This window comes from Vitis vinifera, chromosome 15 (genome assembly GCF_030704535.1).
Source record: "Vitis vinifera cultivar Pinot Noir 40024 chromosome 15, ASM3070453v1".
NCBI classification, from domain to species: domain Eukaryota; kingdom Viridiplantae; phylum Streptophyta; class Magnoliopsida; order Vitales; family Vitaceae; genus Vitis; species Vitis vinifera.
This window is the reverse complement of record NC_081819.1, coordinates 15,595,720-15,620,904: the sequence shown is the minus strand read 5'-3', so window position 1 is coordinate 15,620,904 and position 25,185 is coordinate 15,595,720. Positions and strand designations below refer to the sequence as shown.

Below are 25,185 nucleotides of genomic sequence, written 5' to 3'. Positions count from 1 at the left end.
AGTATAAAAATGTGTGTTGCATGGGATTAAGAATTGGTTTTCTTTTTTTTTTCTTTTTTCTTTTTTTTTGCATGCCATGTGTCTTAATCCTATTAGCCAAAAAAAGTGGGCATGCTACCGAAAAGTGATTTTCGGTGCCCTAGCATAACCCTAACTTTTATAATTTAGCTCCACAACTTTTTACTATTAATTAAATCAATTTTTGAGTTTCAAATTATTTTTAACAATTAATAAATTTTATATATCCAGTAGTTTAATTTTGAATTTATTTATTTAATGAAAAAATTTAGAGAAATTAAAAGAAATTTTAAAAAACCAGTATCGGCATTGGATCGTAGGAGAAAAAGAATAATATATGTCAGATTTTATTTAATTTTTTTCATTTCTCTATGTTCTTTTATTTAAAAAAAAAAAACCTGATAACAACTTCTATTTGTTCTCTAAAAATTATTTTCTATTTTACTTTATTTTTTAAAGCTGAAAACAAGAAACAACGGCCAAACAGTACCATGAATTTTTTTGAAAATAAAAAAACTGGTGCCTACACTTCACGGTTGTGTACTTTTTCTACCATATGCATGGCTTCAGACTAAAGCTAAGATTCAAGATATGCACTTCTGCAAAAACCTTAGAATGTTTCCCACTAGAAAATAATTAGAACAAAGAGCTGTCTTCCCCAGAATCCTGTTATATGCTGCAACACTTCACAACAACCATAATGTGGGAAAATAAACATTTTGAAGGCAGGAAATTTACACTGAATGTTGAGCACTAGCTTGTTGTATCATCTGAAAAATATATGTATCCATCCACCTTCTGCTTTGCCAAAAGCTACCTGGTAATGCCTCAAGAAGTTACACCAAACATAAAAAAAACAAAAAGGATTGAGATTTTGGCAACTAAACAACAAAGGATCAGCCAACACCTACAATTTTCTGAACTATAAAATTGATGACGACTTTCAAGGCTGGGTTTCTTTAAAAGAAAAAGAAAAAAAGGAAAAGAAGAAATGAAGAAAGGAGGAGAGCTTGTGGCCATGGCTCATCTTGCTGGCAAGAGGACCTGGCCTGGTGGATGTGATGAGTGAAGAAAATGAGGGCATTGTTTTCCATGGTGAGACCGAAATAAATCATTTCCCAAGGACTACCTGTAAATCTTCAAGATAGTCCTCATAATCAAGACTGGGGTTATCGTTGTCTAAGATGCATGAAAATCTTCTAAGTAGTTTCTGCTTCAATTACATTTTTTTCCTAGTTTGACAATCCATTTGCTATCAAATAATGAAATGGCAGACCATAGAGGCAACAGTAGCAAAGTTAAAATGCAACAAAAACCCAATTTCACATTCTTCTCATTATTATTTCCTAGTCCATAATCCAGTATTCAGATATATAGTTTTAAGAGCCCACTGATCTAATCCACTGCTACACAGGGTAGTGAATAAACCAAATTTGAATTTTCTATGAAGCCGTTCAGAATTCTGGAATCATAGGATCAGAATTGACATGGAAATGAAATCAATAAGAATCCCATTCTGCTTATATAGCCCCTGAAAGCTAGATCCTTTTCAGGATCTCCTTCAAGAACAGCCTTCAAAATCATATAAAAAAGAAAGAGGACAAATCCTATTTAGTATGCTATGTTCAAACACCCCCTGACTCTTCACTGACTGGAAAAGGAATCCAAAATAAATAAATAACATAATAGGACATTACACTAAAATGGATATGTTTGTGATGACGCTAAAATTTCTACAAATTCATCGTGAAGAACCTACTGCTACCTGAGTTTGACAAGCAGATACTCATAAATGCACAAAAAAAAATCCATTTACAAATTCATACTCCTGTGTTCAACAAGCATCTTTTACATTTGATGGCTGGGGTCATAAGTACAAATGCTTACAGATGATATACAAAACCTAGTCCTGATAACACATGTCATTATATCATTCAAATGCTACACTAAGAATGAGCTATTTTATGGGGTTTTCAATGAAACAGATAGGACAATGCTAAAATTCAATACCCGTATTGGCTGAGAAGCAGGAGCAGAGGAAATAAAAGCTGCTACTCTTGGTGGAGATCCGAAATAGATCCACCATATTCGATGACAGGTCACTTAATCTTGTGATAATCTCAAATATGAAATGATTTTGAAACAAGTTATCTCCCAGTATCGTTTCACAATGATGGTCCTGAATTGTCATAGTGAGATTCCTAGACCATACGGACCAATAATAAGTTCATCATTCACAATAAACTGGTAAAAGGATTGTAAGGCCAATGTCCTTTGCCAACTATCATTGGTCTTTTTGGGGCGAGAAACACTCTAACCAAAGTTTGGGAACAGCTGGATGAATGCCATAAAGGCGAGCTATGAAGCTTTTCTCACTAGTTGCAATCATACTTGCAAGTGAGTAATTTTTTGTACACAAACCATTTTCTGCAAGCCACACATGGCATCTATATCTAGGCTTAATCCTGTTATCTAAGTTAAAACACAAATATGCTGGGAAAACATCAAGGTACTGCAAAGATAACCCCATTTCCTGGATGAGAAAATTCACTTTTCTTTCAAGAATTTCTGGCTTTTGGTTTAGGATCTTTGCCGAAAAGCTTATCATTGTGCAGAGCTTTGAGAATTCAAGTCCTGCATGGAGAAGGCAATTGAACCGCTCCTGTAACTCACTGCTAGTACCATGCACATGTTCCAAGACCTTCATGGTCAAAAGATTCTCCCCATACCCAATTCCATGCAAGAAGTTCAGCTTATTAATTGTGTGAGCTGGGGTTCTTGACGATTGAATTTTCTCTAAGCCAACTCTATAATCTTCATCCAAGTCTTCATCAGGATGACTCAAAACATAATTACCCAGCAGCCGATGATTCCCATTCTTCATCATACCAAAAAACCATTCATGAAGATCCAATGCTCTCATCACATGAGGCAAATTAGCCATTTTATTTCTTCCCAAAACATATGGATACATTCGGGCAACAGACTTCGACTTCTGTAACCCCAATCCAAAATGTTTCAAAAAACCCATCACTGAAATTACTGGTGCCTCCAAATCAAAACTCAGAATCTCTGGGCACTCTAGAAGCAACAAGCCAATACCTGCCTTCCTAACATTCAACCTACAAAAGAAATCCATCTTTCTAACTAAAACCTCTTCCGAGTACTCGAGAAAAATGTTTCTACTCCTCCCCATTAGTTCTCCAATCTTACCCTTCTCACAACCAAGATCATAAAATAGCCTAATTTTCCTGCAAATCTCATACCAAGCATCCACATTTTCCTCCACAAAACTCCCCAAATCAAAATCCACAAAAACCCTTTTCAAATCATCAAACAATGCACCAGCTTCAACACCTAAATCACCCTTCCCACCCAAAACAAACGGAAAAGCCAAACAAATTCCAATAACAGATACATTACTAAGCCCATAATCCTTAAACCGACACAACCTACGAGATAAATCATCCGAATCCTTATCGAAAATCGACGCCTCCGCCTTGTACAGTATCCCGAGCTTGTTCCATGGAAACCCGAAACCCGAAAGCGCACCAGCCGCATTCAAGATCCTTCCATCCTCCGCAAAGAAGAATTTGTTGGGAGGCAAAAACCCAGAAATTTCTTTCTGGGTTATCCCAATGCTTTCAAAGAAAAACTCAAATTCGTTGATGGGATGGTACCTGAGGAACCTCTCAAAGCTCTTGGCGAAGGAGGAAAGGGAAAACTCGACCTTCGAAATGGGATCGTATAAAGAATAAAATGAATTCCTGCCAATGTGCTCGGCATAGAGGAAGGGTAAGGACCTGGTGGAGTGGAAGTAGTCCGTGAGGGCCTTTTGGGCAAGCAGGACGGCTTGAGATCTGTGCTTAGAGGGGATGTGGGAGAGGTTTGAGTTCTTTGGGAGAGAGCTGAGTTGGCGGGAGAGATAGGTGCAGAGAGAGGTGATGGTGATGGTGGAGAGGAAGGGCATGGTGGCTTAGGGCTCTGGGAGGGGTTTAGGGTTTTAGCAGGGCTTTACTGACATTTCAGAGCCCAGGCGGAGATTGTTTGGCTCTGTGAAAAAGGCTTGTTCCTCCATGATCAATTGCCCGAACACAGCTCTAGATTATTTTCCAATTAAATTACTATAATTATTTCATTTATTATATGATAATAATTTTTTAATTTTTATTTTTGAATATTTTTCATAATAAAGAATATTAAAAAATATAAATTTTTGATCTATTTTTATATTTTCCTTCCCAATTACTTTTATGAAAGTGTAACAATTAATAGTAAAAATGAAATACGTCACTTTTAGAAATGAAAATATGAATAAAGTTTAAGTATGAAAATATAAAATGTTTTACATTTTTTAAAAATTAACTCACTCTCATCAAAAAAAATTTAGAATCATTTTTATAAACTACTGGGATGCGATTAAAGTAAAATATAAAATAATTTAAGAAAAAAATTACTTATTTGAAGTTTTAAACAGGTATTACTTTCGATCAAATGTGTAAATACTCGTAATTTATAGTTTCTTTCCATAAATGAAAAAAAAAAACATGGCGGTTTGGCTGTGAGTACCCAAATTTAATTCATATGAATATATGTTTTTCAATTAAATTGCTTGAATTATTTCTTCCATCATGTAATAATAAAAATAATAATGGGAATTCAATTAAAAGTGAAGACATGTAATTCATTGCCAATGGGAATGGGAATGGGAATTCATTACCCCCATCTTACACCAAGGGGAGAGTGAATAAAATCCCTATAACATGTTGAATGATGTGTGTTGTACTCGTACATCTTTGGTTGAATTACCATTGAAATATATATGTTTGTTTACATCAACTTCTAACATCTTACAAAATTTCAAGCAAATGTGTTTTTGATGCCGGACAACTGCTAGACTGCAGAAGCAGGCTGATGGGTGGTCTTCAAGCCAAACAAGTTGTCAAATAATTTAGGAGCCATTGGAGGAAGGTTCATGGGCTGAGGAGCCATGAAATTTACTATCTTTTCATGAACATGGTACCTGCAAAATATATATATATATGTATCATTCATTTGCATCATAAAATGCTAGGTTTTAGAACATGAGGAAAGTAGAGACGAGGGTCTTTATCAAATAACATTACCTTATTTTGCGGCTCTTTGAGGCACGCCGGTCAACGATCTTCCTTTTCTTGGTTTTTAGCCTCTGCAAAGCATAAAAGGCTGTCTCTGCAGATGAAGCAATGAGAAAACATTCAACAATCACAACCCATTGTAAAGGGTTAAAAACATCTCAACAACCCAAAATTGAGAGAGCCCATAGAAAAGTATAGTGGAGGAACACCCTTCACTGTTCTTCAGATAGATGTAGACAATAAAGGTGAAAAATGCCCCTCTCATTGTCCAACCAGTTAACCATATAAAAGCCCGATAACCAGGATACCTAGCTAAACTTATGTAATCCAGAGATATCCAAATTGATTCTTTCTGAAAGCTATGGTACTCTCACATTCAAGTCACAAAGCACAAATCATGTGTATATACAAGATGCCAGATGATGTTACCAGATGAATTTGGATCAAATGTCTCAAAGAATTCCTTCAGTAATTGCTGATAAAATTCAGAATCATCCAGCAGTTCAGGGTCGCCATCAGCATGCACTTCCTGATCAGGATTAAGAGGATCAAATAAATATCTAGTATTCTTGATGAAAAACAATTCAATATTTTGTCTGGTAATTGATGATGGACATCATATTCTGTAAATAACATATTTTCATTTTTCACACTTCATTGAAAAAGCAGGAAAGATCTAAGGGATGGCATGATATTTAATAATGGCCATCACATTTTAGCACCAAGCTATGAGCCTCATCTCCAAGTCCAGTGGAATTTAATGGCTTCATTTTCTTTTATACAGCATTTTAAGGCAAAGAAACATCATTAAAAATTGGGTTATCCAAAAAAACTGAAGCCATCACCAGAACTACAATCAGTTTTTAGGATTTGATGGAATCCTGCAATTTCAAATTTTTTACCATCATGTGATCATGGTTCTAAAGTGACTCTCACAGGAATATAATGGTACAGAAAATTTATTAACATATATCCAATTTCCATAGGACTTCGGACTTCCAAACACACTTTACTAAGGCCTCGTTTGATACAGCTTCTGGACTGATTAAAAGCTCTGCTTTGCATTGTGTTTGGTTATACACTAAAATGCTTCAAAGCAGATGAGATTTTAAGGTTAAAAAGCTATTTAAGTAAAGCCAAGAGAAATTGCTGGCCATACCATCTGGCATTTTTTTAAAATTATGGAAAAAAATCTGATATAAAATTATAAACAAAGTATTTCCTAATTCTAATTGGTTTCAGATCACTTACAACATAAAACTATACTACTTCATGATAACTTGTTGCAAGTTTTTTTTATTGTTTTTCGAGGTTATTTCAACCTTCCATCTAGTGACACCATGGCGATAGGTTAAGGTTATTTTGATCAACAGACAATTGTAAGATGTAAAAGGCAATCACCAACTTAAACAAATCTAACACAGCCTGACCTAGCTTGAGCTCTGGTTGAGAACACCACCACCCCAAGGTTGGGACCCAACTCAGGCAACATGACCCGATCTGAGCTTGGGTTGAACACCTCCACCCTGAGGTAGAATTGTAAAACCTGTTCAAATCTTTAAGTTCTTGGGTTCAGGTTGCCTTCAAGCCCACCAAGAATTGCCACCGTGGCAACTCTAGTTTCACATTGCATCAGAAGGTAGAAAACTATTGACCAAAATAACATTGTTGAAGAAAAACAGATCTGACAATGCAAATGATACTAGCAATTTAAATAGAGTAGTCATGGTGATGGATCATTAATAATGAATTTGTGCCTTCAAATGCTATGCAAATTGCCAAAGGAGGGAGAATCCATGTGTGGACCATTGTCATGTGAATTGTCGCATTCTCATTTTTCTTTTCTCCATTCTTCTGGTTGATGTAGGTGGGGTATTGGATTTAAAAACAAACCAGAGTTCAAATAAAGTCAACCATAGGCACAGAATAATTACCTCTTCTCTAGAACTGCCCACATCATCAGGGACCTGCTGATTAACAAATCATGGTAATAAGCAAACGCACAAATTTTAAATCATTCATATTCAAATTGTTAGAACATCTGTATTACTGATCAAATTAAGCAAATTGGGATATATATGAACTTACGGCCCCAAATATGCCAACTGTTGACCTTCTCAGTTGCATTTGCTTGATCATTCTACTGGGATCCCTCATATAAGCAGCAACTTGTTCACTGATATTCTGTGATTGGAAAGGAGAATCAGGTGAGTCCTGTTGTACAGCTCAAAGGACATGGACACCTATTCAGTAATAGGGGCAAACCTGATTAAAAGCACGCAATTTGCCCTTAATAGCAGCAGCACCAGTTGACACCTCTGTCTTTCTCTGCCATTTGTCTATCGATTTGTCCCTGAAAGGAGCTATTCTACAAATACCAGCATTCAACTCAGTTAATTCAAACTGCCAAAATTAAGAAACGTTAATTGCATAAGCCTAAAAATGCATGCAGGCATAAACTCTAATATAGAAAATGCTAAACAGATGAAATTGTTTTCAAACTCAGGTGGCAGCATTTTCCAACCATTCATTTCAAGACCAAGTGAACTCATTATTCATTAATCTCAAAGAAGCTCATCTTGCCCACTCTGTATGGTTTCTATGTAAAAGCCCTTTTTTGTTTGTCAAACATTTTCAGACAACAAACAGAACAAAATGCACCAAAGCATCCAACTGAGAGTGCCAAAGTGTAAACTTGAAGGCAATATGTAGGGAGATTCAAGAATATACCTACTTCTAATGCCAATGTGTTGCATATGCAAGAAAATGCGTTTTAGCTAATAGATTCAGACCCAGAAATTTTCTTTGGAGATGCCAAAGTGCATATGTAATTTTTCTAATGAAGTGATTACAAATATGCGAAAAACTTATGAATATATAATTTTCCCGGGGATGATAACTTCACCTGGAATGCATTTGATAAATCTGTTGCCATTCCTCATCACCTTTCACATCCAAGTTCTTAGAAGTTTCTAAACCCTTGGAAGATTGCCCAGGATTACCTTAAGAGCAGGAAACATGTTAGGACAAGAAAACACATCAAAACTGATTTCACTGACTAGTTCAAATCTGAATTTAAATTTCCATTCATTCTCTTCTTCATGCCAACTGTACATCATGGATTAGACTTGGGAGACTGATAAACAGCACACTGGAAAGGAAGTTAAAAATTCTGAAATGTCACTAGGAATAAGAAGAATGACAAGCTGTGTAGGCAAGATTAAGGAAACTAAGGCAGCAGAATTCCAGAAGAAAGAAAAGAGTGCACCCACAGGTTTTTACTTCTTTAGGCATTTCCATGCTATTATTTTTTATCAGAAATAAACATATTCATTTCATTGAATAATAAATACAAAGAAGAACCAGCAATCCCTCCAAGATGTACAATTGCTGATCAAAAAGTAGAAATGTATAATGCTGTATAAAAATTAAAACTGTCTACACCAGACTAGAGGCAGAAGAAGCAATGCACACACACTATAAAAGCTCTATCCAATCAGAGAGGAAAAGAGTCTCCAACAGAAGTAGAAATATATGTCCAAGCTATTATCAGCTTACTTGAAAGAATATATTCTAAAGAACTTCCATGAATAAATTAGTCCAGATAGCCATAGAACATTGAAATTTTCATTGGGAGGCAAAAGAACAAAAGAAGAAAAAAGGAAAAAGGAAAAAGATATCCCAACCTAATTTTATTGACTGAGATATGCTAAAAGCTAAAGAGAACACTGCCTGATAAACAGATCACAGAATAACAAACTATGGCAAAGTCTGAGCCATACCATTTGTGGCTTGAGTAATTGATGGATTTTTATCCAGCAAAGCCTGCCAAAAAAAAAAGAAAAATTACACAAGGCAAAGAGATGAGACTGGAAGTCATGTAATTTCAGTAAAAATAAGCATGCATTATCTTCATGTTAAATTATTAGAAAGTTAACCTAACATTGAGCAAGATGACATAGACAATAAATTTTTTGAACAACCATACCTCCTGTAACTCCAATAAAGAATCTAAAGTCTTCTTAGATGAGGTAATCAAATCTGAATATGCTACATTGACTCCCTCATCAGAGTCACAGAATGAAGACCTATCTGGCTCCTGCAGACAATTCATAATGTCTGACCATAATGTTCCAAAGTAAAATAGGGCTACAATTAGCTATAGATGCAAATAAAATGTAACCAGAGCAAACCTGAGGTAGTCTATTTGAACTTGAGAATGCTTTCTGAAGTAAGAATCTAAACTCAAGAGTTTTGTCCCAGAGAGCCTTCAGGAAAAAGTGGGGAGGAGTATCAATATTTTAAGGAAAAAGAAATATAAATTTCACTAAATGACACAAATCACACAATGAAGGAAAACAACAATAAAATACATCAAATTATTACAATATCTAATGATCAATATTAATATGGAAATAAGAAAGATATAAATGTCATCAGGTATTCTTCAAAAGGAAATGACACAACTAAGGAACCACCAGTGTACACTGAATATACAAAAACCTGTTTTATGGTTAATGTTAAGCTGTAAATAGAATAGGAGAATTATTTTCCTATTATGTTAGTTTCCTATTTTTGTAAATAGATAGTTTTATGATTTAGGAATAAGTTAGTTTTGGAATAAGTTAGTTTCCTATTATGTCTCTTGTTTCCTATTTCTTCTCTTGTAATCTCCTAAATAAACTGTGTGTATAGTCAATCTAATAAACATAACTTATTATTTTTCATCCCATATTTCGTGTCAGTTAATAACAAAAAATTATGAAGAAAAGAAATAGGCATTCAGAAACTACAAAGTATTTTCAATTGAAAAGTGAAGCTATTGTCAGGAACTAAGGTGCAACAGAAGTAGTTCATTATGGAAGAGCTTTCAATCATATAAAGATTGGCCTGTTTGATGCATCTGTGGTAGTGAAGAGTTTATTTAAAAAGATCTAGGCAAAGAAGAAGTTTTTTCTTTGAAAATATCTTTGTAAAGAAGAATCTTCAAGTCAATAGGTGACCAATTCCCATAAGCTCATCTACATTCCTAAAAAATGAATTTTTTGACCTCTGGCATCTTTTACCTTACAAATGATTCAGGTTTTTTCAGCGCTGTTGCAGTTTCTTCTAATGAGAAATTCTTTAAAAACAAATCTACCCATATGTAAATAAATAAATAAATAAAATATTTTTAAAGTTCAACCTAAATACTCTTTTACAAAAACCATCTCACTCTTAGATTTACCAAAAAGTTTCAAACTATTCTATTTTAAAGTGCTTTATTATGTAAACAAACACTGTGAACTTCCTCAACATCTAAACAAAAACCTTTAAACATGTTGAGCTGCACAAAATGAGACTCTAGGATGTAACCAAAATGCACCATAAATCTCTTTGATAGTCAAAGAGCTTTTAGGTGATAAAAAAACAGCACCAAGTGAACCTTAAAAATAAAATTTGAATGACTGCATGTCAAGTAACAAGAATGAAGGCACAATACCTTCTGGTTTTTCACTGCTTGACCTTTTAGAAGATCTTCATCCTTATGAGACCTTAAATTCTTCAAAAGATCTCTGAATGAAACAAAGAAGGGAAAAATGATTTTCATATATAGAAAAGGGTTAAAAAATAGAAAGGTTGGAAAGATTACAAGATTAAACATTGAAAAGACAATACCTTAAACTAGTGTATACATTTTCTATCATGATCTAATACATAATAAGTATATGGCAGTATGTGAATAGTTTAGCCAAACACAGTATAACTATGAGGACATTATGAGTTTAATTACCAGGCATGCTTGTGATGACCATCCTTGTTTTCTTATGGCACTTAAACTACCAATGGACCAAAGAATGATGTATAATCCCAAGGGGCTAGACTAGATCAAAGTGCCTTTTTTCATGTATCATGTCATTCATTTATACAAAAAAATTTGAACCAGGAAAACACAGAATAGCTTCACTATAAGCAAAATATATATCTACTCTGATTGGACTGCAAATAGTTGGTTATCTCAGATATTGCTCACACATCAAATACATCAGAACCAACTAAGATGGACATCTCAAAATTCATAATGCCAAAAATTGCAAAACTATTCCCGAATATCCCAAAATTTTCATCAGCCCATCCCAAAATAATCCCCTAAATTATTCCCAAGTAACCAGAACATTACATCCATGTACTAAATTACAATAAAACTCCTAAACTGTTCCAGAAATATATATTTTGACAGCATATCCTTTTCCTCACCATTGATCACTTTCTTCACCCACAAAATCAACTTTTGGATTTCTACAAATGTTTTCCAAATAATTCTATTTTTGCTTTCTTCCGACTTTGTTCTTATATTTGGAATGCTAACTTTTTTATAGGATGTATTTTTAATGTTACCCTAAAATCCCAACTCTCAAAATCATTAAACACCAAACAGTATCACCATCATTGTCAACGGCCACACCTCATTACAAAGTTCACTCCTGAAGCCATCCATATCACTCTCCCTTCAACCAATGGGCAATCCCACCATTCTCCAATGCCTTCATGTAGAAGGATTCTCTGCAAAACCCATCGAAGTCAAATTAAACTCAGACTGAGAACAGTAACCCCACTGCCCACCCATACCATGCTCTAAAAATTGCATCTCTTTGCTACATCTATAGTCCTCAACCCCACCCTTCCACATACCCAGCCTGCAACCTCATCAGCTGGCTGATATCAGTTCACACTCTAACTCGCCTCTGCCTATGCAACTAATAGTCTAATACTATAATTCATTAAACTATGATAATTGAACCCACTGCCCAGTACAAATTCCTTAGCTTATGGTAATTCTCTTTTTCAAGCAAATTCTCAATGTAATATATGCTAATATAGTAAAACCCACATTAATGTAATAAATTCAAAAGAAAAAATCATCATCAATCATCAATTACAAACAAGCACATGCATGTATGGTTTTGATGTTGAAAATAAAATTCTTACTGCTCCTTATTCTGAAGCTCCATATACTCCTTTTCAAGCTCCTCCATCTCTGCATCTTTTCCATGAACATCTTCATAGTCATTCTCCTCTTCCTCCTCCTCCTCCTCCTCCTCCTCCTCCTCCTCCTCTTCCTCCTCCTCCACCTCCTGTACACCATTTCATTGAAAATCATTGTAAACACGGTTATGACACATCAAGCAAACTCCAAAATCGAAAAAAACGTTCCTAATTTGCACTCACAGGAGTTAACTCCTCATGCTCCAACTCCCTGTCATCCTCAGAAGAGGAGTCTTCGTCTTGCAATCGTTTCGAAGGCAACCTCATTTTGAAACCCTAAAAAACCCAATCAAATAAATGTTTTCATGTTTGATATTCCCTAGGGCTCTAATCAAGCCATTCTTACAACAAATATATAAACAAAGAGAAATGTTAAATGGATCCACTCAAAAGTCTCTATGCATCCAACACTTCTTTTAGAAAAATAAAATTTAAGTATCCAAAATACCCTATTCTTCAACCTCTCAACACCCACCTATCCTTCATCTTCTTCCTAATTTTGAGAAGAAATAGGATTAGGGTTTTGGAGAGGTTGAAGAAGGTGGTAACTTTCTCTTTTCTTGTGTTTTCCCGAGAGCCAAACGAAATTTTGAGAAAATTCAAATAACTTACAGAGGGAGATTTTTAGGAGTTGCAAACTGTGTTGATGTTGGTTGAGTTTAGGGTTTTTCAGATAAACCCTACCGTGTAATCGTACTAGGGTATAAAAACCTTGGCCCGATCCTGGTCGGGTTTGACCTGTTTATGGTCGGGTTGATCCAACCCCAACATTATAGAAAATTTTAATTTTGTTTTCAAAAATTTTAGATTTATATTTTTAAAAAAGGTAAAAAATACTAACAATCCAAATATTAAATATTATTTTTAAATTAATTTATTCACTAAATAATAATAAGATTTTTATATTTTGGATTAAAAAATAAATAAATAAATAAATATATATATATATATATAGATATATATATATATATATATTATGATCTTTTTTGGTGGCAAAAATTGACTTAAATTTTTTAAAAAAACCATTCCTATTTTTTTTTTGAAAATAAAATAAATCTTTATAATTTTATTTTATTTATTATTTATTATATTTAATTATTAATATTTCATATTTTCATTCAATATAAAGATTTTTTATTTTTGAAAATACAATGAGAAAAAAAAATTGTGATTTCTAGACAGGCCCACATCACCTTAAGGAATTGGGCTCCTTCATATTGAGCTTGATCTGACTAAACCAAGCCCAACTACCAATAGGCTCTTAGGCCCTTTTAACACTTGATCTAAGCCTTTTGGGCTTTATCAATTATTACAGTTTCTTTTTTTTTTTTAATTTTGTTCTTATCACTTTGCCGTTAAGCTTTTTCAGCCTCCATTTCAAATAAAAAATTATAAATAAAGAAATAAATCATAAAAAATCATGAAAATAAATAAATAAAAAGAAAAATAAAATAAAAGTAGGGTTGGGATTATGAGGCTTAGATGAAAGGGTTTTTTTTTTTCTTTAAATAAATAATAAATAAATAAGGTCCATAGTCATTACTTATCATTAAGAATCAGAAGATGGAAGAAAATGAGTTTTGGGTCAAAATGACCCATTTTTGAAACTTAATGTTGAAAACAGGCATATTTTGAAACTATTATTCAAAATGGCCTCTTTGATGTCACGTAGGTGTCACATCATTAAAAAATATTTTTTTTCGTCATTATAGTGAAAGCCGCAGTTGGGAAACGCGGCTTCATTTTTGCACTAAAGTCGCAGTTGGGAAACGCGGTTTTATTTTTGCACTAAAGCCGCAGTTGGGAAATGCGGCTTCATTTTTGCACTAAAGCCGCAGTTGGCAAACGCGGCTTCATTTTTGTACTAAAGCCGCATTTGCCAAACACGGCTTCATTTTTTAACTAAAGCCGCGGTTGGCAACTGCGGCTTTAGTTCATTTTTATTTAAATTTAAAATTTAATTAAAAAATTATTAAATTACAATTTATGAATGAAATTTAAAAATATACTTAAATAATAAATTATTTATATTTAAATTTAAAATTCTAGTATTACTTCAACAAACATAAATTGATAAATAGAAGATATTATAAATGAATGTTTTATTTATTAATAAATTAATAATCTTAAAATAATAAATTTATATAACATATAGATAATATATAAAATTGTATAATTTATTAATTTAAGATATTTAATTTGTTAATTTTTAAGATATTAATTTATTTATATTATGATAAATTTATCTTTATCGAAATAATAGTATAGTAGTTAATAACTGAGATTTCAATTATAATATTTTTTTTACTTTCAAATTTAATTAAAAACTATTAAATGACAATTTATGATTGAAATTTTAAAAATATACTTAAATAAAAAATTATTTATATTTAAACTTAAAAATCTAGTTGAAATTTTATTTATTAATAAATTAATAATCATAAAAAAATAAATTTATATAACATATAAATAATATATAAAATTGTATAATTTATTAATTTAAGATATTTAATTTGTTAATTTTTAAGATATTAATTTATTTATATTATGATAAATTTATCTTTATCGAAATAATAGTATAGTAGTTAATAACTGAGATTTCAATTATAATATTTTTTTTACTTTCAAATTTAATTAAAAACTATTAAATGACAATTTATTATTGAAATTTTAAAAATATACTTAAATAAAAAATTATTTATATTTAAACTTAAAAATTTAGTATTATTTCAACAAACATAAATTGATAAATAGAAGATATTATAAATGAATATTTGATTTATTAATAAATTAATAATCTTAAAATAATAAATTTATATAACGTATAAATAATATATAAAATTGCATAATTTATTAATTTAAGATATTTAATTTGTTAATTTTTAAGATATTAATTTATTTATATTATGATAAATTTATCTTTATCGAAATAATAGTATAGTAGTTAATAACTGAGATTTCAATTATAATATTTTTTTTACTTTCAAATTTAATTAAAAACTATTAAATGACAATTTATGATTGAAATTTTAAAAATATACTTAAATAAAAAATTATTTATATTTAAACTTAAAAATCTAGTATTATTTCAACAAACATAAATTGATAAATAGAAGATATTATAAATGAATATTTGATTTATTAATAAATTAATAATCTTAAAATAATAAATTTATATAACATATAAATAATATATAAAATTGTATAATTTATTAATTTAAGATATTTAATTTTTAATTTTTAAGATATTAATTTATTTGTATTATGACAAATTTATCTTTAACAAAATAATAACATACTCTTAAGCCGTAGTTGTCATATATAGATTTTTTTACAAAATTAGTTAATGAAATTAATTACAAAAAATCTACTAGAAAATGTAATTTTTAATAGTTTAATTAAAGTCACAAAAAATATCCACTAAACATTAATATAGTGGAAAATAAAAAACATATATAATCTCACATGTCTCCACAAGGAGAGAACCTATGTGTAACTGGTACTCTCTTCCTTTTTGGACGCCCCTCTCTAACTGTAGCAGGTACTGCATGTGACACATGAAGAACATCTGTCTGTGATGGGGCTAGAGCTGGAAATAGAGGTGGTAGAGGAGGTAGCAATCTAGGTCGACGTAAGCCCCACCTACCCCTCGGAATGACTGGCGGTAAATCTAGCTGAGTAGATGTGTCAATCTGCACTAATGGTGGGTCTGAAGAGGTAGGAGGTTGTGATGGAGGTAAGTCTAAAGAGGTAGGGGGTTGTACTGATGGTGGGTCTGAAGAGGTAAGGGGTTGGGCTGATGGTGGGTCTGAAGAAGTAGGGTGCTGCACTGATGGTACGTCTGAAGAGATGGGTGACTGTACTAATCGTGAGGATAAAAAGGTAAGGGGCTGTAATGATGCTGATACTGCCGATGTGATGGGCTGACAACTACTATATCTACCTCTCCCTCGAGATGTCGACCGACCTCGAACAAGTGGTGGTCGAGCAACTGTCGACTGAGCTGGTGACCTATCTCCTCCATGCTCTACATGTGGGAGACGATAATCCTCCCGAATAATGCACATAACATCAGTGGTCATACGAATAATATCAACAATACCAGTGCGGCAAGCATCAGTATCAGAGTCCTCCAATGCATGACCTCCTCGAGATATGATAGATGTCATAGTCTCAATCTGTCACATAAAATGATATATAATTATTTTTTGGAATAAATATTATACAGAATATGTACATAATATTAAAGTGATACGAACCAATAAGTGGGCAGATAAAGCAGTAGCCTGGTACTGCATAGGTCCAAAATCACTCATAGGTGTAATAAAACGACGTGTAATACGACGATACCATGTCATGTACGGAGCATGGTAGTCCATATGAGGCCCTATAGGCGCCGCAGTGACAATGTGGTCCCCCCTAGCCTCCCATAATGCCACGTAGTGCTCATGATACAACCTTCAATCAAACTGAGGTCGACCACGTCGATCTATGGAGTGAAGGTCAGAATCTATAGGGGGTGTCGAAGGAATACCCTGTATGAGTCCAAACTGTCGCAACACACGCTCAGGACGATACCACTCAACAATATAAAAAAAAATAAGTGGTGACATCGTCCGCCAAATATCCTGATCAGCTAAACAAATGTCTGGAAGCAACGCTAGCATATCATCTGTGTAAGGCTGCCATAATACCTGATATATTCATAGATGAGTATGTATTTAATGAAGTATAAATTATATTATTAATATTAAGATGTTCATGTTAAAGAATACTAATATTTAGCCCAAACCTGATCAGATCGCTGTCTATCAAACTCGTCTCTGTATGTGACCAACACATGATGAGGAATGTTTGTATGAGATAAGGGAACTCTCCACCTGCTCCCTAGTGCATCTGGTGGGAATCTCTCATCTATAGGCACTGGTGCATGGGGAAGTGATCTACTAGGACAACCCACATGTAATCGCTCTCATGACCATAGCTAAAAATGAAATAAAATTATGTTTAAGTGCACATAATTATGACAAAATTACATAATTAATAAGATTAGTAGTTATACCTGCAACAAATGTAATGGTCCTGCAATAGATTCTGCACTATCTAAGCTAGCTTGACATAACTCCCGATAAAGATGTGCTAGTGTCGCACTCCCCCAACTATACTGTGCAATCTCACCAAAATCTCTTAACATGGGTAGAATTGCTAATTGGATGTAAACCCCCTTCTTATCTGTAAATAATGAACCACTAACTAACAATAAAAGATAAGCTCTAGCATGGCGCTGTAACGTAACCTCATCTACAACCCCTGGTGGTAAGCGGGAGAAATGGGTAGTAATAAAACGAACTGTAAGGGATGCTCCACGAATATCAGTCTCTGCCGGTCGAACACCCAATAACTCCTCACAAAGTGCATGCCAATCAATATCTGTAGAACCAGTGACAGGATGGCCATGTACACGTAATCCGAATAAGATGGCTACGTCCTGCAATGTGATGGTCATCTCACCACTGGCATGTGGAATGTGTGCGTCTCTGGGCGCCATCTCTCTACCAGTGCAGTAATCAAAGGCCAATCAACCTTAACATGGCCCACTCGATGAAAGACATAAAATCCTGACTGTATAATGTATGGCCGAACACGATCATCCAAAACCCACTCTCGAAGCATCCTATGTCGGCAAGTCAAAACACTACCCATATTTGGATCAACACGAATGGTGGATGATCGATGTCGATGCTGAAGAGTAAGCACATATGTATCCTCAGGGTCAGGACGAGCACGAAACAACGGAGTATCCATGTCTGTATGTACATCAATACATGATATAAACAAAATATGAATGAATTGACAAGAAACAATAATATCTAACAACATGAATTTCATCCCAAATAAATTGTAAAAATTTGAACAGCATTTCCCCTAAACAGTAGAGATTCAAAATTTTTCAATGTAACCTGATATAAGTAAAATATGAATGAATTGAAAAAAAACAACAATTTCTAACAACATTAATTTCATTATTAAAATTTTAAAAATTTGAACAGCATCTCCCCTAAATAATAGAGATTAATATTTTTTTCATGTAACCTGATATAAGCAAAATAAGAATGAATTGACAAAAAAATAATAATTTCAAATAAAAAAACGTCAATAAGATGTTCAATAAGATAGTTTCTACATATATCTTAAAACGATTAAGGTCAATACTAGTAAATTTAAAAAAAAAAAACAGTACAATAAGATGTTCATGAAGTACATCAACTCCTCCTATCATTGGTTTCTCTATTAGGACAAGAACGCCGATTGTGACCCGATTGCTTGCAAAGTCCACATGTTTGTGGAGTCCTAGTTTCCCTTGCATCCATCTCATTATGCAAACGACTTGATTTTGGTCGACCAGAAGTTAGCCGTTTCATTGAGTCTGAAGGCACAATTATCGGTCCATTATATTGAGGTCACTCCAACTCATCAAATATGGGATAAAACAAGGGAGCCCATGTTGATAGGTAAGCACGTGTGGTGTAATAACCTTGTACAAATTGTCGAAAATCAATTGCTCGACAATGACAAGCAGCAAGAATCTGCGAACATGGGAATCCTAACAAAAGTGTTTTGTTACATGTGCAAGACCCCGTTTGAAGGGTAACATGATATGTGCGAGGTTTCCTATTACTGCTTCCAACAGAGTGTCTAGTTTTAACATGAAAACGTCCTGCCACATGATCATACAAAAGAACCTCATGTGCACCCGCCTTAACAACTTTAGCCTTTATCTTGGCGTCAATATGTGGAGTGAATTCTTCACCTGAAGCGAGCCGACTGGCACCATGCTCCCGCCTGACTGTGAAGTAACTGTTAACCCGATAAAAAGTTAACTGGACTAAAGCTGTTATTGGTAAGTTACGAGCACCCTTAAGGACACCATTAAAAACTTCAGACATATTAGTTGTCATAATCCCATATCTCCGCCCACCATCATATGAGAGTGCCCATTTTTCAAGAGGAATTTGCTCCAACCAATTTCTAGCCTCGGCATTTATCCGGCCAATTGTATCCATGTGAGAAATAAATTTTTTAACTTTACTCTCCATAGCAGCCCTACACATGAGATCCTTTAAAGTCTTATCTTTGAACTTTGTGTTGAAATTACTCGCTAAATGACACATGCAAAATCTATGACAAGCATCTGGCTGAGTCCATCCCGAATATGTTTCATTGACAGCAGCTATAATGCCAGGATGACGATCAGAAATCAGACACAACCCTTTCCTTTGTGTTACTCCAACTCGGATACATGCCAAAAACCAACTCCAACTATCTGTATTCTCTCCTTCTGTAATGGCAAATGCAAGTGGAAACAATTGGTTATTACCATCACATCCCATAGCACTCAGCAAAGTCCCTTTATATTTTCCATACAAATGTGTCCCATCAATACTGAGAACTGGTCGACAGTGTGCAAACCCTGTAATAGATGGAGCGAATGCCCAAAAAACACGCTAAAAAATTTCTTCATTCGGATTGTTTCCAGGAACCATTTTGGAATACATAATGCATCCAGTATTTGACTGCTCCAAGGCAAGGAAGAAACGAGGCAACTCTGCATAAGACTTGTACCAATCACCAAATAATCGAGTCATTGCTTTCCTTTTTGCCTTCATTGCTTTTTGATAAGAAATTTGGTAACCAAATTGTTCCGCAACAACAGCTTGAATTGCAGCAACTATAATGGTCATTTCTACCTTCACCAATGTTTCAATATAATTAGATACAAAGCTAGAATCTAACTGTGAATGATCTTGATTAATACATGGATTGACACCTGTATGAGGACCTTTGTACTTTGTGATTCTAAACATACCCGTATCTTTCACTGTCATTGCCCTTAGTCGCCATTGGCACTGTGGTGCTTTTTTACATTGAAGAACTAACACACTTGCATTTGATCTATAAACAGTAAACTCTTGGTGCGCCTTTATGGAAAACATCTTCACAGCATGTTGCAAATCTGATTTTAAGGAAAATATTTGGCCAATTGATAATTCTCCATCAACATTTCCTAAAGTTGGCTTTTTCCATGGAGTCCAATCACTTACAACACAATTAATTGCCGCGTCCATATTTAAAAATTGTGGCGTAGGTGGCATATGGTATGAAACGGGTACAAATGTTTCCTGTAGGTTGTCATTAGAGATATTAAATTGGGTACCATGTGGAGAGGCAACTAGTGATGTGTTTTCAACCTCAAACTCAACCTCAGGTCACCAACATCAAGGTTCACAAATCTTGTGCTTTCACATTCCACAACTTGTTGGACCATCACCAAATCAATATTTTCTGTTTGACAACAATTTTCATCATCATTAGGTAAATGAATCTCATCTGTGTCGATTGCATCATCTCTATCATCTTCCTCATCTCTCTCATTTTCGTCATCAACATCAGTATCACCTGTTGATAATCGTGTCAAATGACCCATTTCATTACTCAAATGATAATGGTTGGGAGTTTGCTATATGAATAATTGAACTGAAGACATTCCATACTTTGATGGCACTAGTAGCATACGTGCAACTGTCCGATCATTTCTCACCACTAATGGTTGAAATTTGTTCATTTCAGTTGGATGACGACATTTCAAGACTAACTGATCGTCTCTGTCAACACCAATGATATCATATATCATCTTCAACAACTCCACAAAGGTCGTATGAATGGGCACATCTATAGGCTCAATCTCTACATTATTTCCAATATATCTCAAGTCTGTTTCTGTCCTCAAAATTGTTCCATTCCAATAACATAGCACTTCTGCTGTGGAATCAGTCATAATCGCCTTCACATAAATAATAACAAAAGGTTATTACATTAAAAAAAAATTATATTTATTTAAGTAAAAAATAATACTTTATGGTCAATGATTCATAAAATACAATAATAAACCTAATAAATATTGGAATGTAACAAAGCTTCATGTCTAAATACCAAGTTCAACTCAAATGAAAGCAATGTATAAGCAAATAAGTGTATAAGTAAAGAGTAGGATCATATTATGAATTAATATTATTTTTGTGGTCCAATAAAATGTTTTACATGTGTTTGGGTTACAAACACATTTAATTTATTTTCCTAATTTCATAATTAGGATGAGATTAACTTTTAATATTTTTTTGATAAAATGAAATTAATATTTTTATATTAAAAATTAAATTTTAAAATAAATATGTGTTAATTATGTTAATTCTTTTACAACTCAAAATTATCTGTTAAATATATTTTTTAAAATAAATATATGTTAAATATGTTATTTTAAATAAAAAATGAGATTTTAGTAATTGCAAGAAATCCACCCTAGTCCACAAGCTAAGGAATAATTTTTAGAATATACAGATTTTGAATAGTGAACTCTAGTACCTCCTAACCACACAATCAACCATAGATTAGGATCCCCACAAAATAAAATGTGTGATGAGAAAAAAAAATCAACCAATACGAGAACTACCTAAGATGAAGATACAAATATTCTGAAATTTAGGTTGAGGATAAGAAATAATACAAAGAAAGTGAAACAGTGACGTGGATGAATTGACAATACCTGTTAAAGAAAGGAATTAAATGAAATCCTAAATTACTCTATAAAGTGCATTTAGGTAATTTAGCAGATTTGGCGTTTTTTAATGTTATTAGTAAAAAATTGGTACTTGAATTGTATTCATAATTTGAAAAGTTTTTTTATTGAAACTTTCTTCTTAAAAGAAGTGTCAATATTTCTAAACTTTCTATTTTATAAATTAATCTCTTTTCTCTTAAGTTTCTAGTTTGAGTCTTCAGAATTTTGAAGTCTTTGTTATTAGAAATTTTATTCGAAGATGTTTCTATAAAGTAGGATGTTAATTCTAAAAAGGGAGTTTTTTTTTTTTTTGATTTTATTTTTCAAAGATTTAGGAGTTCTCAAAAATGAACAATAGTCCTAACAAGTTGCTACATAGGTTAGGTTTGCTTTCCATAATTTTTTTTTAGTTTTAAGGGTTCTAAAACTTTATAAATAAGGCTAATGGATGTAAAAGGGGATGATGATTGATGATCCAAAGATTTTTATTTTTATTTTTTTATGGGTGCAAATTTTGCAATTTTCATGGTAGGACTTAATTATTTTACTTCTAAGTGAGACTCCTAGGGCCTATGTAAGTTTGTAAGATTGCTTCTTTATCTTTTTTTTTCCTATTTTTTATTTTATTTTTTCCCTACTATTATAATTTTATCTTTCTTCTCCTTAAATCTCAAAAGATTGAAGTCCTAGTCCGCCTATTTGATTATAGAAAACCATCCTAGTGTTGTCAAATATCAAGCAATCAATTACACACAAAATGTAATCACAGCATTCAAAAGATCACCAACCAAATCACAAATGAAATTTAATGTCAATGAAAGTACGTATTTTCATCTTTTGAATGGCTCATAATGATCATGATGATACAATAAGTTTCTTGATGAACTTAACACTGTCAAAGAGTTCTAAGCAGGATGAAAAATAAATAAAAAGTGAAACCATGACTAGTTAGCAACTTAGCTTACCTCAAGTGAATCAAGATGTTCCAAGGTTTCAATAGTTATATTATTATCATCCATTATTAAGTATTTACTTTGACTTTTCCAATCAATATAAAAAACAAACAATAAAACAACTATTCCAATTCCAAAGTTTCAAATTTCAAACCAACCAACTACCCTTTTGATTTGAATAATTAACAATTACTAGGGTGGGTCCCCTTATCTTATTCAAAAGCCAGCAATTATCTAATTGAATTTTTTTTTTTTTTTATAAATAAAGAGAAATTTTTCTAATTGAAATTTGATAATTGATTAATGAACATCACGCATAACTGTGGTATTATGTTGACTTGTTATGAAATTAAATAATATTTTTTAACAAAAACAAGATATTAAGTAAATTAGCAATTGAAAATATGGAAATAAAAATAAATAACACTATATTTTATAAAATTTATTTAAAAGTGAAGTATTTAAATATGATATATTTATAAAAATGACTCTACTACACCTTCAAGCTTTAATTCTTATATTCATTTATTCATTTAAATATTCAAATATATAAATATTTTATAAATTTAGTAATTTACTTAATATCAATAGGAAAATTTAGTAATATTAATATAAATTTAGTAAATTCAGTTAATTCCATAGGAAAAGTGATAAGCTGATGTACCAATACCAAAGCAAACCCATAATAATAATTCCATAGGAAAATTTCATAATAATAATATGATAAAATTATTTTTATTAATATCTTTTTTATTTAATCTTTAATTTTATTAAAAATTATAATATATTCTATTAAGATGAGATAAAATTGTTCTCATGATTTGTTTTTTTTTTTTTTTTAACTCTATTAAATCTAAAAATCAAAAGGCCACCCACTTCTCTCACTCGGGCATGAAGAACCCCTTTTCTGAAGTTGCCCTCCAGCCGGGAGAATCCATAAAAAAGCCCTTCTCTCACTCTGCCACTCTCAATCCTCGCAGGTACTAATCTAATCATGTTATTATTATTTTTTTTTTGCAACCCCCCTTTGATTCCCAATAAAATCCATGCCCCATTCGATTTCCGAGAAAATTCATCCTCGTTTAATTTCCGAGAAAATCCATGCAAAACCCCCAAGGAAAACCAAAAAAATTGCTTTTCTTTTGCTCTCTGTGTTTTCTGGATCCGTTTTAGGGGTCTCTTTGCTGTTGTGCCATTGGATTTAAATTTCAAGAACCCTAAATCAAAACTGAGAAACGGGAAAAATCAAGAATTTTTTTCTTTCTGTTTTCATTCTCGTTTCCCACTTTTCTCAGCATCCAACGGGAAAAATAAAAATACTAACAACACATGATAAAAAAAAGCTCAGATCTGAAAAAAATTAACACTAACCTCAACTTCCAACGTCTCCCTCAATGGCCCACTGGTGGGGCTAGGATTTTTAAGGAAAAATGAGCACGGGCTGGGAATAGAGAGCAGATCGGATGGAAGTTGTAGCTCCAACGTCTCCCTCAGTGGCCCACTGGTGGGGCTAGGGTTTTTAACGAAAAAACCACACGTAGAGCACGGGGGAAGAGAGCATCTCGGATGGAAGTTTGGGATTGGGAAAGAAAAAATGCAGCTGAAGTTTGGGAAAGTAAAAAATAAAAAGAATAAAAAATTACTTTGTATGCTGACGTGGACTCAAAAGGGCTATTTTGAACAATTGTTTGAAAAGTAGGCCATTCTGAACATTATGTTTTAGCGGAAGGCTATTTTGACCCATTATTTATTATTTATTATATTTAATTATTAATATTTCATATTTTCATTCAATATAAAGATTTTTTATTTTTGAAAATACAATGAGAAAAAAAAAATGTGATTTCTAGACAGGCCCACATCACCTTAAGGAATTGGGCTCCTTCATATTGAGCTTGATCTGACTAAACCAAGCCCAACTACCAATAGGCTCTTAGGCCCTTTTAACACTTGATCTAAGCCTTTTGGGCTTTATCAATTATTACAGTTTCTTTTCTTTTTTTAATTTTGTTCTTATCACTTTGCCGTTAAGCTTTTTCAGCCTCCATTTCAAATAAAAAATTATAAAATAAAGAAATAAATCATAAAAAATCATGAAAATAAATAAAAAGAAAAATAAAATAAAAGTAGGGTTGGGATTATGAGGCTGAGATGAAAGGGTTTTTTTTTTTTCTTTAAATAAATAATAAATAAATAAGGTCCATAGTCATTACTTATCATTAAGAATCAGAAGATGGAAGAAAAGAGTTACATTAGGGCGAAAAGCAAGTTGAGAATTCTAGGGACCAACGCCACGTGATGGTCACGTTAGCGGATTTGTACGGTTGGAGAGGGACCATGTTTGGATCGGACACGTGATCCACACGCGCCACCAGCCGACATTTCCAACCGTCACCCTTCATGCCTTCCGTCTCCATCCCAATTAATATTCTCACCTTCAAATTCTATAGGGGCG

General features: G+C 33.0%; 2 protein-coding genes across 5 annotated transcripts; both read right to left on the bottom strand.

Moving 5' to 3' along the window:
* Window positions 1-505: 505 nt before the first annotated feature.
* On the bottom strand, window positions 506-4,115 carry LOC100244389 (transcription termination factor MTEF18, mitochondrial). The gene is made up of 2 exons (XM_002272858.4): window positions 2,029-4,115; window positions 506-835 (listed from the first exon to the last, which is right to left on the bottom strand). Exon 1 carries the CDS (start codon window positions 3,986-3,988, stop codon window positions 2,303-2,305), a length of 1,686 nt encoding a protein of 561 aa, XP_002272894.1. The 5' UTR covers window positions 3,989-4,115; the 3' UTR covers window positions 506-835; window positions 2,029-2,302.
* A 566-nt stretch (window positions 4,116-4,681) lies between these two features.
* On the bottom strand, window positions 4,682-12,879 carry LOC100249550 (uncharacterized). 4 transcript variants are annotated; one of them, XR_009467853.1, is made up of 15 exons: window positions 12,774-12,879; window positions 12,345-12,437; window positions 12,105-12,250; window positions 10,618-10,690; window positions 9,329-9,403; window positions 9,124-9,234; window positions 8,918-8,960; window positions 8,041-8,137; window positions 7,401-7,503; window positions 7,224-7,319; window positions 7,070-7,105; window positions 5,565-5,664; window positions 5,145-5,229; window positions 4,859-5,041; window positions 4,682-4,810 (listed from the first exon to the last, which is right to left on the bottom strand). XR_009467853.1 is itself a non-coding variant. In XM_010663075.3 (14 exons), the coding sequence occupies exons 2-14, from the start codon at window positions 12,426-12,428 to the stop codon at window positions 4,912-4,914; spliced, it is 1,179 nt and encodes a 392-aa protein (XP_010661377.1). In that variant the 5' UTR covers window positions 12,429-12,437; window positions 12,774-12,879; the 3' UTR covers window positions 4,682-4,911. The 4 variants fall into 4 exon arrangements, 3 of the variants coding, with proteins under 3 accessions (XP_010661377.1, XP_010661378.1, XP_019080942.1); XM_010663075.3 differs by having other exon boundaries at window positions 4,682-5,041; XM_010663076.3 differs by having other exon boundaries at window positions 4,682-5,041; window positions 7,070-7,102.
* Between the last annotated feature and the right edge of the window lie 12,306 nt (window positions 12,880-25,185).

Excerpts from the sequence above, each read along its gene's own strand:
- LOC100244389 (XM_002272858.4), bottom strand. The coding sequence starts at position 3,988 with ATGCCCTTCCTCTCCACCATCACCATCACCTCTCTCTGCACCTATCTC.
- LOC100249550 (XM_010663075.3), bottom strand. The coding sequence starts at position 12,428 with ATGAGGTTGCCTTCGAAACGATTGCAAGACGAAGACTCCTCTTCTGAG. Across the intron at positions 8,961-9,123 it reads CTTTATTGGAGTTACAGGAG|GCTTTGCTGGATAAAAATCC; the intron begins GTATGGTTGTTC and ends TTTTTTTGGCAG. Across the intron at positions 5,665-7,069 it reads TGGGCAGTTCTAGAGAAGAG|GAAGTGCATGCTGATGGCGA; the intron begins GTAATTATTCTG and ends AATCCTGATCAG.